This window comes from Nomascus leucogenys, chromosome 22a, assembly GCF_006542625.1.
Source record: "Nomascus leucogenys isolate Asia chromosome 22a, Asia_NLE_v1, whole genome shotgun sequence".
In the NCBI taxonomy this organism is placed as follows: Eukaryota; Metazoa; Chordata; class Mammalia; order Primates; family Hylobatidae; genus Nomascus; species Nomascus leucogenys.
Window position 1 is genome coordinate 97,014,462 of NC_044402.1, and position 15,154 is coordinate 97,029,615.

The following is a 15,154-nucleotide window of genomic DNA, read 5'->3' on the forward strand; positions in this document are numbered from 1 at the left end:
CCTTTATAGTTATGTTTTATTAATGTGATAGAAGATTTCTGTGATGCTTTCTCCTTAACAGTGTGTGTGTGCTTAGTGGGAATAGAGGTCACATCCCAAACTTCTCTTTGTCAGCAAGTGCTAGATTTTGTCTCTCTGAGGAGGGCTGTGAGTTACCTCATTCTTCAGCAGCTTCCACTTTCTCTTACAGTCTTTTTTTCTCAGATAATTCTAATGCATTTCAGATGTATTATTCTCATCTGACCCCATCAGAAGACAGCTGAGAGGCCAGCCTGGCACCACCTCTGGACGCAGGTTGTGCTGAGTCAGGCCTCTCTGGTTAATGTGTATGCTGTAACATGACCACAGTTGGGAAGCTGCAGAGTTTACCATAGGATCTGGGGGTCAGCTTTTCTTTTTCTCAACAATAACTTAAGAAACCACCTAAAAATAAAATATACTTTAATTATTCCCGCTAGCATCCTACTGTGTCTGCTTGTCTGCTTTCCATACTCTTTCCTGGGAGTAATGAGATCCACAAGCAGAAGAGTAACCAGAAAGGATCAAATGTCTTTGTGTTGTTTCATTTTCTGTTAGGTGGGAAACTTTCAGCAACAATTGGCAGAAGCTAAAGAAGACAACTGCAAAGTCACAGTCATGTTGGAGAATGTGCTGGCTTCTCACATTAAGATGCAAGGTGCTCTGGAGAAAGTACAAATAGAGCTTGGGCGGAGGGATTCAGAGATTGCAGGCCTCAAGAAAGAAAGGTACCTGTGGTTTTTTTTTCCTGTCATTGGTATTGCTGCATTGTACTAAGGAGCAGTGTCAAGTCAATAAATGAAGTCACTTTATGTAGCTTCTTTAAAAAAAAAAAAAAAATTGTAAAATGATACGTTTAAGGAATTCCTAAGTTAGAGAAAATTTAGAATTAGAAATAAATATTATTTCCAAAAATTCAAAATGCCCCTGTTGTGTAGTGATGTGAAGGAATTTCTAGACTATATATCCTAGAAATTCATTAGCTGTACTGTTGTTTTACCCTTGCTTTCTGCACCATGTAAACCTAATTCTTTCCTTGCTTCTACAGAATAGTAATTGTCAAGATAATTGAAACTAAGTACACACTTTAGTTTGAATTAATTATCCATTTATTACTATCCTGTTTCAAGATTAATAATTATTTTAGGTGAATCATTCTGAGAACCGCTTCTAGCCATGTTTTATAAGTAAGTTCCTTCATAGAATGTTTCAAAAATTAAATAAAATTTCCTTTTAGGTTAAAGAATAAATGGTCTGAGTTTAATAGGGCATATTCCCTCTATGTTATGAGAGAACAAGTGAGTTTTCTTTTTTCTTTTTTTACATTACATATTGTTTATCTTTTTTACATAGTATGAAAGTATATTGCCTTTGCATTTTTAAAAGGTCAAGGGAATGGTATTAAAAATATTATTCACAATAAATTTATCAGTGGCTGTTATATGTAGATGCAGAAATCTCAACAGCAAGTCAATCTTTGTAAAGGCAATATATTTTTTACTAGTGATATTTACTAGTGATATATAAGTATGATGCTATTTGAGCTTCTTAGAAGAAAAGTGTTCTGTAACTCCCAAATGGTATCATTCCTACGTGATTCTTTTCTGTAGTCACTCTTTTTGTGCTTTTTATTTTTAGGGATCTCAATCAACAGTGGATACAGAAACTGGAAGCTGAAGTGGACCAGTGGCAGGCCAGGATGCTTGTCATGGAGGACCAGCACAGCAGTGAGGTTGGGGCCAGGCTTTAAAAAATGATAACATTGATATTTTTAGTTTTATTGGGATATTACTGTTTTGGGGAAAATGAAGTGAAACTATCAGGTAAATGTTTTTTTCAATCAAGTCTGAGTTTTGGACAGTGACATATCTACAAATGGGAAATTGACCTATCTTACAATGAGTCACTTATTGGCAAACCAGCACCACAATAATGATTAATCTCTTTGTCTTATATGGTCTTATATGGTCTACATTTTTATTCATTTATTAATGCACAAAAAATTTCAGAAGTTAATAGGCTTAGAAAATACAGTCTGTCAGAAACAGCTGGAGTGATCCCACTATTAATAAGGAGTCACCTACACACACATGTGCTCACAGGTATATATGTACTTACATGCATACGTGTGTATATGCACATATATAAAATACGGATATTTCATAAATGAGGTTTTGTTTCAGTAACAGTCTATAAGGAACAGTGGACAGGTTTTTTTCTTCAAGGGAATGAGACCAGAAGGTCATAGGATCAGGAAGGGGAATTTAGTTTAAAATTTTAAAAATTAGGATAAATTAAGCTGGGTCTGTTTTCCAAAGCTCTCTTGTGACCAGTGGAGCATGCCCTTCCCATTGCCTTCTAAGTGTTTCCTGAGCAATGTCTCTAATGAATTCTCATTCATATATGTATATATATTCATTCCAGGCACCTGGAATCTTTGCTTCTGGTTCCAACTAATTATTGTTTCAGTGGCACTTGATGATAGAATGTGAGGAGTGATTGATTACACAGTGTTATGGACTTCTTGCATCTGTCCATTACAGTGGAATTGAAAATATGCTTCTCTCTTTTAGATTGAAGCTCTACAAAAAGCTCTAGATGTAGCTAGAGAAGACAACAGGAAACTTGCTATGAGTCTGCAACAAGCTCTGCAGACAAATAATCATCTGCAAACAAAGCTAGATCACATTCAAGAGCAACTGGAAAGCAAAGAACTTGAGCGACGGAATTTGGAAACCTTCAAGTAAGAGCATTATAGTCGCAGTAAAATTAGGGAAGCGCCTCTGGAGGAGTAAGTCACATTCACATAAATGGCTCATTCACATAAATCAGTTAAACTCTTCTCCTACTTTGCCCTAGTACTTCCAGCAGAGCCATGTTAAGAACCAGGCATAGCTGAGCACCAGCAGGGAATAGCTGGCTAGAGCATGATCATTTGACTGTCCTTCTCAGCTCTTCCTTTATCCACTATCTAGCTGCTGCTTTACTCAAAGGTTAAATCAAAACTTAAAGAATATTTATTAGAAGGGACATTCGCATGTTTCTATGAAGGCTTTTCTATTAATAGCTTATATGTCCTTTAAAGGCAGATTTAGACAAGAAAAAACATCAGCCTGGGTGGAATGACTCCATCTAAGCAGATGTTAAGCCGTTAAATGTTTTCAGTTTTGACCTGAGATTACTTAGATCAGACCTATCCAGTTCATGTCAAATGACTAAAGTTTTGCCTTAAATTATACCCAGGTAAATATTTAGATGATAATAGCATCCCATGAAAATTTATACTTAAGGGAAATGCAGTGTGCACGTAGATCTTTATTCTTTTTATTTATTTATTTATCTGAGACTGGGTCTCACCCTGTTGCCCAGGCTGGAGTTCAGTGGTGTGATCATGGCTCACTGCAGCCTCTACTTCCTGGGCTCATGCAGTTCTCCCACCTGAGCCTCCTGAGTAGCTGGAACTACAGGCATGCATCACCACACCTGGCTAATTTTTTTTTTTTTTTAAGAGATAGGGTTTCTCCATGTTTCCCAGGCTGGTCTCAAACTCCTGGGCTCAAACAATCCACCTGCCTCCGCCTCCCAAAGTGCTGGGATTAAAGGCATGAACCACTGTTCTCAGCCTAGATATTTATTATTTTCAATTAGTGAGCATGCTGATACATGGAAAGAGGTACAAGCTAAAGCAGAGATGGTATTTTCCAGATACATGATCTCTGCAAATTTTATATTCAGCTGAAATGTTACTGCCTTAAGACTGTTCCATATTGTGTTTATGTAGTCGTTGGCAGCAACATTTAAAACTCTCCAATGTCAGTTTAGGTAATTATGATTTAAAGGGCTAGTAATTGTTTCAAAGCCTGAAAATTTTTAAAATGTAGTTCCTGCCACTACTGCTTAAAACAAACAAACAAAACCAAAGGAAAAAAAAAATGGTTAGGTCACTTACAGGAAAAGGATGAGGTGAGAGTTAGAGGTCTCCTTGCAGCATTTGCTTCAGGATTTACCCTTATGCCACTGCTTATGATAATAGTTTGTATTTTCATCAAAGGTGAATCAACCTTCTTTTGAGATATTTGAACCTCCTGAAATCATATGCAGAACTGTATTTATCAGTGCACATGGTTAGGAAGACAGAGCAGGTTTTGGAGAACTTGTTGGGTTTCAGGTACAGTTACTTAATTTAGACTTAGAAATGCAGGCTTAGTTCTAAGAAGAGGCTACTAGTTGGAATTCATCTCCATAAAGGTAAAAGCTAAACGCCAGGCACGGTGGCTCACATCTCTAATCCCAGTACTTTGGGAGGCCAAGGTGGGCGGATCACGAGGTCAGGAGATCGAGACCATCCTGGCCAACATGGTGAAACCCCATCTCTACTAAAAATACAAACCTGGGTGTGGTGGTGTGTGCCTGTAGTCCCAGCTACTCAGGAGGCTAAGGCAGGAGAATCGCTTGAACCTGGGAGGCAGAGGTTGCAGTGAGCCGAGATCACGCCACTGCACTCCAGCCTGGGTGACAGAGTGAGACTCCATCTCAAAAAAATAAAAAGATAAATGCTAAAGCTTTGGTGTGGGTTAGACTGCCATGGGAAGAGTATAGAGAGAGAACCAAGGTCAGAACTTGGAGATGTGCTGCATTTCAGGTAGAAGGCGAACAGAGGCCACAGAAGGATCCAGAGAAGGAGCATTTAGTGGAGGTAAGGAAAGAGTTGGTAGAATGTAGTATCACCAGAGTCAAACACAAGTGAGTCAGATGCTGCAGAGTCAAAGAGACCAGAGAGGAAGCCACTTGGTTTTGCAACAGGTATCTACCAATCATCCTCCAGATGGCCAGTTTCTGTAGATATAGAAGATCACAAAGAGTAAGTGATTGATGAGGAAAGGCAGGCAAAGAGGACAATGGTGAAGACAAAGAAGATCAGATAGCAGCTCAAGAGCATAACATGAAGAAAAGTTATTCTGCTGCTGTCCTGTTTTTAGAATGGGAGGAACTGGACCATGATTAAAGATTATGGGAAAGAACTCAATCGAACTGGAGAAAAACAAGAGAGAGTATAAGCGGAAGGGTTATCTTTAAAGATGAGGTTGGACATTTCTTGCTTTGGGACTAGAGGGAAGCAGAAGCTGGGTGAGTCTTCAGAAGACTGTTAAGGAGGCTGATTGGTAGATGGTCTGCGATTTTCCTTAGAAGAAAAAAGAGCAAGATGAATACATTCTAGAGATCTGCTATATAACATAGGGCTATAATGAACAACACTATATTGTATGCTTAAAATTTGTTAAGAGGGTAGATCTCATGTTAAATGTTCTTACCTCAGTAAAAAGAAAGTAAGAGTTGAAGTTGAAGTGCTATGTAGGGGCTCAGGGCAGAGGTAGAGACTTGAGATAAATTTTAAAATTAAAAATTAAAGTTAATAAAAAATCTAAAATTTAGAATTTGAATTTTTAGAGCTAGATGATGATGATGACAGTAGCTAACATTTGTTACATGCTCATGATATGTTGGGTAATATGCTAAGGGCTTCACATGCATTATTTCCTTTAGTACAAACTATTATCCTATGATGGTGGTTACTGTTATTATTCCCATTTTGAAGATAAGGAAACAAGCAGGAGAAGGTGGTGTACGATACTCAAGGTCAGACATCATCTTACTAGAGCTGGGATTAGATCCAGGCAGCAGCAGGCTGACCCCAAAACTTATCGTCTTAATCATTTTGATATAATCACAATAAATTTAAAGGCAATTTAGAAAGTTATAAGAAAATCAAAATACAGCACTGTAAAAATGATGGTTTTCTCTTTCTATATCTCCATGAATTTTTTGCTCATTTTTCAGATTGAGGTGGGTATGGGGAGGAGTGTGGGAATATAAGAAATAACCATAATTATATCCAATAACTTCAGGATCTCCATCCCTTTATGCTGTGCCTTGAGGACAAGTGTCAGCAACTTTTTAGATGTGATGTACCAAAGTATATTGATACATTCCTGCCTGGGGTACTGGAGGGACAGTTGCAGTTACCACCTGCAAGTCTCATGTATAGACTAAGCCACTGAATGCTGCCAGGTGGAGAAACTGAATCCATTAGTAGATGTGCTTTTAGAGACACGTGGAGAACATAGATATATTATACAAATAAGAGCAAGAGATGGTCAGGAGGAAAGAGAGGGAAAATAAAGATGATTTCATGGCAGGGCAGGCTCCTCCTATCCTTTGAGAAAGAACCAATAACTCGAGTAATCATACAGTAAGTCATTATCAGCTAGATCAGAGAATGTTAAAGCTGGAATAAGCCTAGTAATTGTTTAAATCAATTCAGTCCTTTTTGGAGTCACTTATCCTTTTAAAAGTCAGAAGCTATGGACTCAGCTACACTCCCTCACACACACACATTTTGCATATTATTTCAGGGAATTCCAGCATCCTCAGAAGATTAATCATGGGTCTTGACCAAGGAGTTCAAGTTAGGAATGCTGATCTAATTTAAGGCTCTCAGTTTAAAGATAAGGAAACAATATTATTACAAGTTAAAACTTAAGTAGTAAATAGCTGCTGGCAAAAAGACATCATCTTACTAGAGCTGAGATTACCATCCAGGCAGCAGCAGGCTGACTCCAAAACCCATAGTCTTAATCACTTTGCTATAATAATAGTTTTGTTTGAAAAGACAAAGGCAAGAAAAAAGGCAAAAGCAAATATCTCTTAAAGTGTTTCTTCCTCCAGTATTTTTCTTCGATGTGAGTTTTTTACTCGTTTGGTTGGATCTCTTTATATAGAATTAATGTTTTTTAATGCTACAGGTAAATTCACTTCTTTTTTCTTCTGTAATGAGCTCCAAATTAGTGAGGTTCACAAGGCTACTGATAGGCTGCTTGTTTATAAATCACACACCTTTTGGAGAGTTGCACACTCCCCTCCAAAACTTTCTTACCTCCTAAAATGATTTCTAAAGGTGACTTATCACCTCTCTTCTTCAAAACAGAGACCGGATGACTGAAGAGTCCAAAGTGGAAGCAGAATTCCATGTTGAACACATAGAAGCTCTAAGAAAGCAGTTTCAAACCGAGAGAGAAACTGCAAAGAAAGTGGCACAACGGGAAGTGGCTGAGGTATAGAGTCATGAGAAAAGTTTCTCTTTTGGTAAATGCCTCTTACGATAAGCAGCTCAAGGATTTCAGAGAATGGCTACAGTTGTTCTTTGACTCCTCTCGTCCCCCTTTGATCAGCAGGCCAGATGTAATTAAGACCTCTCTGTAAAGCAACACACAAGAAAAAAGTTTCTGACATAATTCTCTGCCCAACAAATGTGTGCCTTGATGGGAGATTTTCCATCAGAGAGTGATAAGCAAGAGGGATAGAGGAATAAGGAGACTGCCATTTGATAGACAGAAGAGAAATCATCTGTCTTCTCAGTTCACTTAACTGGCACCTATTCTGCATCTACCATTTCCTGAGAGACACAGAGAAAACAGTAGAAGATATGGTCCATGCCCTAGTGTGTGCCAAATGACCCGTGTTTAGGATCTCCACTCCGGACATGAGACATACAGGGAAAACATCAGAGAACTTTCTTGGGTAGCAGAGGCTGTGTACAACTTTGAAGAAATTCAGAGTAAGAGAAAGTGTATTTTAGGACATTTGGTTGATAGAAGAAGGGAAGCTTAATGAGAGTACAGGATTGAGACTAGCAGAAATGGCAGGGCTGGACACCTTATGAAACAGCATAGGCCAAGCTTACTTACAAAAATGAACAGGATGTGAGCAGATGAAAAGTAGCCTCTCTTGATTAGAGCAGACTTTGGAAAATGTTAGAGAAAGAGTGTTCGCTTAAATGGGACCACCTGATGGATGGCCTTAGTTATAGAAATGTTGGATGTGAACTCTTAGGTAGAAACGGAGCACTATGGGTTTCTGAGCAGGAGGTGGTATGATAGAAGCATAAGTTTAGGAAGGTTAATGTAACAGCAGAGGACAGTAGAGGATAATGAAGAGAAACTGGAGGCATGGAGGCTTGAGAAAACTATAACAGTTACTTTGAGTGTTAGATGATTTTTTTTATTATTATACTTTTTTAGGGTACATGTGCACAATGTGCAGGTTTGTTACATATGTATCCATGTGCCATGTTGGTGTGCTGCACCCATTAACTCGTCATTTAGCATTAGGTATATCTTCCTAAAGCTGTCCCTCCCCCCTCCCCCCACCGCAAAACAGTCCCAGGAGTGTGATGTTCCCCTTCCTGTGTCCATGTGTTCTCATTGCTCAATTCCCACCTATGAGTGAGAACATGCGGTGTTTGGTTTTTTGTCCTTGCGATAGTTTACTGAGAATGATGGTTTCCAGTTTCATCCATGTCCCTACAAAGGACGTGAACTCATCATTTTTTATGGCTGCATAGTATTCCATGGTGTATATGTGTCACATTTTCTTAATCCAGTCTATCGTTGTTGGACATTTGGGTTGGTTACAAGTCTTTGTTATTGTGAATAGTGCTGCAATAAACATACGTGTGCATGTGTCTTTATAGCAGCATGATTTATAGTCCTTTGGGTATATACCCAGTAATGGGATGGCTGGGTCCAATGGTATTTCTAGTTCTAGATCCCTGAGGAATCGCCACACTGACTTCCACAATGGTTGAACTAGTTTACAGTCCCACCAACAGTGTAAAAGTGTTCCTATTTCTCCACATCCTCTCCAGCACCTGTTGTTTCCTGACTTTTTAATGATGGCCATTCTAACTGGTGTGAGATGGTATCTCATTGTGGTTTTGATTTGCATTTCTCTGATGGCCAGTGATGATGAGCATTTTTTCATGTGTTTTTTGGCTGCATAAATGTCTTCTTTTGAGAAGTATCTGTTCATGTCCTTCGCCCACTTCTTGATGGGGTTGTTTGTTTTTTCTTGTAAATTTGTTTGAGTTCATTGTAGATTCTGGATATTAGCCCTTTGTCAGATGAGTAGGTTGTGAAAATTTTCTCCCATTTTGTAGGTTGCCTCTTCACTCTGATGGTAGTTTCTTTTAGGGCCAAGCAAAGTAGTTCAGTTGAAAATAGAAAACATAGGGTTGTCCTGAGATGTGAATGAGATAGTGCACATTTAAAATGTGCAATAAATTATGTATGTTCAGTAAATTAAAAAAAAAAATAGAAAATAGAAAACAAGTCAGCCCATTTTAATAGAAAAATCATCAAACAGGCTGGGCGAGGTGGCTTATGCTTGTAATCCCAGCACTTTGGGAGGCTGAGGCAGGTGGATCACCTGAGATCAGAAGTTTGAGGCCAGTCTGGCCAACATGGTGAAACTCCATCTCTACTAAAAATACAAAAATTAGCTGGGTATGGTGGCGGGCGCCCGTAATCCCAGCTATTCAGGAGGCTGAGGCACAAAAATCGCTTGAACCTGGGAGGCAGAGAGCTTGCAGTGAGCCGAGATGGCGCCACTGCACTCCAGCCTGGGCGACAGAGTGAGACTCCATCTCAAAAAAAAAGAAAAAAATTATCAGACAGACATTAAATGTTGTATGCTGGAGAGGGAGGGATTAAAATAATTCCCTGGTTGGCATGGCTGGTCTGTGTTTCACCAAATTTGTTACATTTAGTAGTTGCAATTGACAGACCATTCACAAAATCAAACTCAAATAATGGTATATAAAACAATTTTGTGAATTGCAAAGCACTATATAAATACAAATGTTATAAAAAGCAAATTCTGCTTTTTATAGAAGAATTAGGAAACATAAAGGTGTGCTAAATGTAGAAATGTACCTTTAGTTGGAGATCATTGTTAAGAATACTTACAGCCAAGCTTAGTGGCTCACGCCTGTAATCCCAGCACTTTGGGAGGCTGAGGCAGGGGTATCAGGAGGTCAGGAGATCGAGACCATCCTGGCTAACCAGTGAAACCCTGTCTCTACTAAAAATACAAAAAATTAGCCGGGGGTGGTGGTGGGTGCCTGTAATCCCAGCTACTCGGAGGCTGAGGCAGGAGAGTGGCATGAACCCAGGAGGCGGAGCTTGCAGTGAGCTGAGATCATGCCACTGCACTCTAGCCTGGGCTATAGAGCACGACTCTGTCTTAAAAAAGAAAAAAAAGAATACTTACAAAATGAAATCCTTTGAAGAAGGATCAGTGACAGTGGAGAACAGTGAGAGAGTGACAGCAGTGAGAAGTTGGCAGCAGCAATGGGCTCAGGGAGCACTGCCTGAGTCCCAGCTCTGCCTCTTATTAGCTACGTGTTAATTTACTAAGTAAGTGACTTAATTTCTGAGTTTCAGTTTCCTCAGTCATAAAATGGAAACCATCACAACTACTTTTCAAGTTTGTCTTGAGAATTAAATTGGAAAGCATTTGTAAAGTAATTATCACAGTGCCCGAACATAATAATCAGTACAAAGTAAATGATAGTTGTTAGTGCTTATCCAGTTTTAGAAAGGCTGTGATTGAGGTAACTGGAATATCTAACAGGAAGTTAGTTGGGTAGTAATAAAAGACTGTAGTGTAAAGTTAGGATCTAAAAGAAGGAACTAGTATAGAGAGAAAAGGTACAGATATCCTTGACTTCACTCTTTGCTGTGTTAAACGCTACCATCCGTAGAGAATACCACCTTCCTGTCTTCTCCATTCTCAGCTACCTCCTCCTCTTAAAGTTTTCAAGTGGCAATGGTTTAAGGGCATATTAGAAGGCGTGAACTCTGTAAAATTATTTAAGTAACTACTATGCAGTTTTTTTTCACGAGAGAAGTTTATTAAAATCCTTAAGAACAAAAAGCAAAATTATAAAAATATATGCCATGGCAGTCAATACCTGACAGATATTTATATAAACTGCCATATAATTCATTTTCATTTCTTCAGACATGAGGTTGCAAGTGACAGAGAAGAGCTTATAGCACGATAATCACAGAGTAATTGTGTGTGCCAGACTCTACTTCTTTCTCTATATGATCTTATTTAATTTAATCGTTATTTGTATTCTGTGAAGTAGGCTATACACACACTGTTCAGATGATGAACCTGAGGCTTAAGGTAGTTAATTGCCCCAGATCATTTAGCTAGTAAGTGCTGAAGCTGATACTTTGACAGAGGCCTGACTCCAAAGTCATGCTCTTAAAATGCAAATGATGAATATACATTTGCATTCTTTATTCCAAGAAAGATTTTGTTCTTTAGTGATAAAAATTATGAAAACCACTTGGTCTATTGCTCCATAAATCTGCTTAATCAGACATTATTATTGCCTCACTAACTCTCCTTTTTAAAAGAAGATCCAAAGATAACAAAATATAAGGACAAAACTAAGTAAGCTTCTCTTAATGGAAAGTAAAAATGTTTCAATTTTCTCCCTTGTGTTTTAAGCTGAAGAAAGCCCTTGATGAAGCTAACTTCAGATCAGTGGAAGTGTCCCGGACCAACCGAGAGCTGCGACAGAAACTTGCAGAGCTAGAAAAAATACTAGAAAGTAACAAGGAGAAAATAAAGAATCAAAAGACCCAAATTAAGCTCCACTTGTCAGCTAAGGCGAATAATGCTCAGAATATAGAAAGGATGAAGGTTGTATGAGAAACCTTTTCTCACTTCCTGGATACCCTGTGAGGATGTAGTCAGTCAATGGTGTCTGGGGAAGACAGGTTTTAGAACCCTACCAGCCCCATGTATTCTCTGGGAATTATAGCCAGTTGTCTTTGGGGAGACTTTTGCAGTGGAGACGCTGCTGTGTAAATGTTTGATTTCTCATTTGCTGCCAGTGTCACATTCTGGCTCCCCATCTGTCCCTTCCGTGTTGATTGTACTGGACTTTGCCCTTTTGGGATCAGTGGGCTAGATGGGAAAGAAAGCTCAGCAGGAACTGGTAACTTTGGGTCTCATATTGGATTCTTTCTGTCATCCTATAGGCAAAAAGAGCAAGCCAGTTTTTCCACTGATCATCTTTTTATGTTATTTTCCAATTACTTTTAGCAAATAGAAAAAGAATTGAAGCAACTAGAGCTAATTAAGGATCAATATCAGAAAAAAAACTATGAACAGGTAGATGATTTCCATACACTCTGTGTTTACCTTTCATGCAAAATCTCAAACTTGGAGGGGGTTCACCAAATGTCTCTGTCTTTGTATCCTTCCAGTCTTTGAGTATCCAGAGATTTGTGTGTGAAATGACTAACCTGAAGAAAGAGATGCAGATGTTGGCCAAGAGCCAATATGATGCCTCAGTGTGGAATAAACAGCAAGAGCTGCAATTAGAAGCAGAGCGGAAAACAAGGCAGGAGCTAAAGAATCGGTGCCAGGTAAAAGGTTTCCTAAGATTCATCTTAAAGATGGTCAGCAAATGACATGTGCCAAAGCCCAGCAGTATTGCCCCTAGACTTTCTAGAGTCTACAGAAGACAACACACATTTACAAATTGTTTATCTTAGCTAAGTCCTTAGAATAATAGTATCTAGGAAGAAGGCTGTAGTTTGAATATGGCAAATGTTCTCCATTTTCAGTTTAATAAAGGTAATGTCAATTTTTAAAGAACATCTAGAGCTTACATATGCAAAGTATCAGTTACTAAGTAAGGCTTCTGAACTGAATTTCATAGCCTTTCAGGAACTTTGTACACCTCGTTTCTTCTCCTAGCACAGATACACCTGTTGCTGTTACAGGACTCTTAGGTATTCCTAAATGAATAAAAAGCATAACGTCTTATCACTGAAAAGGGACTTCAAGAGATCACTGAGCTCTTGTCTTTCAGTCGGGTTTGTCATGAGAAGTATCTCTCCTGTTCTGAAAAGAGATATTAATCACTTTCCTCAACAGACTCCATAAATAAAAAATCAAAATGTGTAATCATATCCACATATGTAGATATGTAGACTATAGGTTAAGCTGAAAATAACAGTTTTTATCTCATATGTCGGTAGCACCTGAAGTTAGAAGGCACTCCATCCTATTTTCATATTTAGTTGCCCACTTATTATAACAGTGAAGCATTTGGTTTCTTATGGTATGTTGGAAGTTTATAAAAATCTTTGTATCACATTTTCAGGAATTGGAAGAAACTATCAGACACCTGAAGAAATATGAAGAGGCAACAGAGAATAAGCTGAAAGAAGCCAGTGTGGAATCAGAACAGGTGAGCCAGACCCATGGACATAAAGAATTAGATGTTTCCTTCAACGTAACAACCCTGAAGCAACCCAAGTCAATGTGAAATCCTTCATTAACATAGTTGTCAGGAATGCAGCAGGGAAGAACGAGTAACTTCCTAAGTGTGGTCTCTATTGTAGAGAAGAAGCGATTTTTAGATTGAGTCTGTGTCCAGATGACAGATGATATGTAACAGAATGCTAAAATATTAAACCTGAAGTCCAAATCTCCCTACTAAATATAAGGAAAGACCAGCATGTGTGTGGATTTTAATGCATTATTATTTGACATGACCCTACTGAAAGTGGATGCTCTTTGTTCAATCAATCAATAACTAAAAAAGTAATTTAACTAATTTGTGAATTTGCTTTCTCTATTCTAAACTTAAATTAGCCTTTTGGGGGGTATTTCAAATCATACTGGTTTTTTTTTTGTTTTTTTTTTCCGAGACAGGGTCTCACTCTGTCACCAGGCTGGAGTGCATGGCACAAACTCGGCTCACTGCAACCTCCACCTCCCAGGCTCAAACGATCCTCCCACCTGAGCCTCCTAAGTAGCCAAGTAGCTGGGCATGGTGGTGCACCATGCCCAGCTAATTTTTGGTAGAGATGAGGTTCCATTATGTTGCCAGGCTGGTCTCAAACTCCTGGACTCAAGTGATCTACCAGCCTTGGCCTCCCAAAGTGCTGTGATTCCAGGTGTGAACCACCACACCTGGCCCATGAACTGCTACATTCTTAAGAGTCATTTTCAAAGCCATCTTATACCTTCATTCTTAATTTTCTCCTGGGTCCTCTCTTACAGTACTTCACATCCAGGAGACATTAACAAATGCATGAAAAGCAGGAAGTCTGCACACATTCTTTAACCCCTCACTCAGAAATTACTCTCATGTATAGGATGTTAAGTATATTGTGCAAATAGGTTGCGAAGAACAAGCAGTCAGAATTTGGGTCTTTTAATTTCTAAGTAAAAAATCTCAGCAACTAATACACAAAAAAACTTGTAACTCTTTCTTTGTGTCTTTTAATGGTGATATTTATATGTTCAGCTAACAGCTAATCTGGAAGAAGCCCATCGCTGGTTTAAGCACAGGTTTGATGGTGTACAACTTAAGCTGACGGAAAACCGGTTGCAGAGGCCTTCTGGGGAAGACAGGTGGCAGGAAAAGGTAAGATTAAGACATGGATGTCTTAAGCAATTTTCTACTTGTTGCTTCTCAGATTTCTAATTACTGAAGTTCTCTCATCATCTTGATACTCTCTTTTAATCTTTAGTTTCTTTAGACTAATGCTAGGAAACCAATTAATTTCTTTTTCTTACAAAGTTCCACCTGTCACAAACTTTTTAGATTAGTATCACTTGTCTTCATGAATACATGACATGTATAGAGGCAAAACAGGTGCAGATTGCTGCAGTTAGCTCTGAACAGTCAGTGCTAGGTGTGTTTTCTTTGCAACAGGACCAAGATGTAAAACATGATGTCATGTCCAACCAATCTCTTCTGCATCGATGGGAGAAAAAACAGAATCTTGGCCCATGCCCAAGAAGTATCATTCTGAGGTACAGAGGAAGTGATGTCCTTGACAAGGGAGCTTCTTTATGTGTAGCTACACTCCATGATTCCAAAAACCCCAGCAGCCAGGGCTGGCCTGTTTCTGGAGTCATAAGAACATGAAGTCTTTGATGTGGGCTGAAGATTTTGGACCTGAGTTTATCACTTTATGAACTCTTATATCAGTACAAAACTACCCCTTTTTTTGTCCCTTTTCACATTTTCCACCCAATAAATTTATGTTAATTTGTTGTATGATAGGAGATGGTGTTGCATAATTCTTGTCTGTTTTTCTAATAAGTATATTTTATGAAAAAGCTTCTAGCAAGGTTCTAAATGATATTGCTACTAAACGATGTATTTTGTTTCAATGAAATGTCCTACTCTAACATGCAGTAGATAATCCCTGGTAATAGAATTGTGTGAAAAATGGTAAAGACTCCTCTACTG

At 38.6% G+C, this 15,154-nt stretch overlaps 1 protein-coding gene across 1 annotated transcript in view; it reads left to right on the forward strand.

The window, feature by feature from the left end:
• Positions 1-14,923, forward strand: part of LOC100580749 (coiled-coil domain-containing protein 150) — a 52,839-nt gene extending 37,916 nt beyond the window's left edge. Inside the window, 11 exon segments of the mRNA XM_012510794.2 lie at positions 577-746; positions 1,657-1,750; positions 2,592-2,761; positions 7,004-7,130; positions 11,380-11,574; positions 11,980-12,048; positions 12,144-12,305; positions 13,049-13,135; positions 14,201-14,320; positions 14,612-14,681; positions 14,684-14,923. Coding sequence (XP_012366248.2) covers positions 577-746; positions 1,657-1,750; positions 2,592-2,761; positions 7,004-7,130; positions 11,380-11,574; positions 11,980-12,048; positions 12,144-12,305; positions 13,049-13,135; positions 14,201-14,320; positions 14,612-14,681; positions 14,684-14,727 — 1,308 coding nt within the window. The 3' untranslated portion in view covers positions 14,728-14,923.
• Positions 14,924-15,154: the final 231 nt, after the last annotated feature.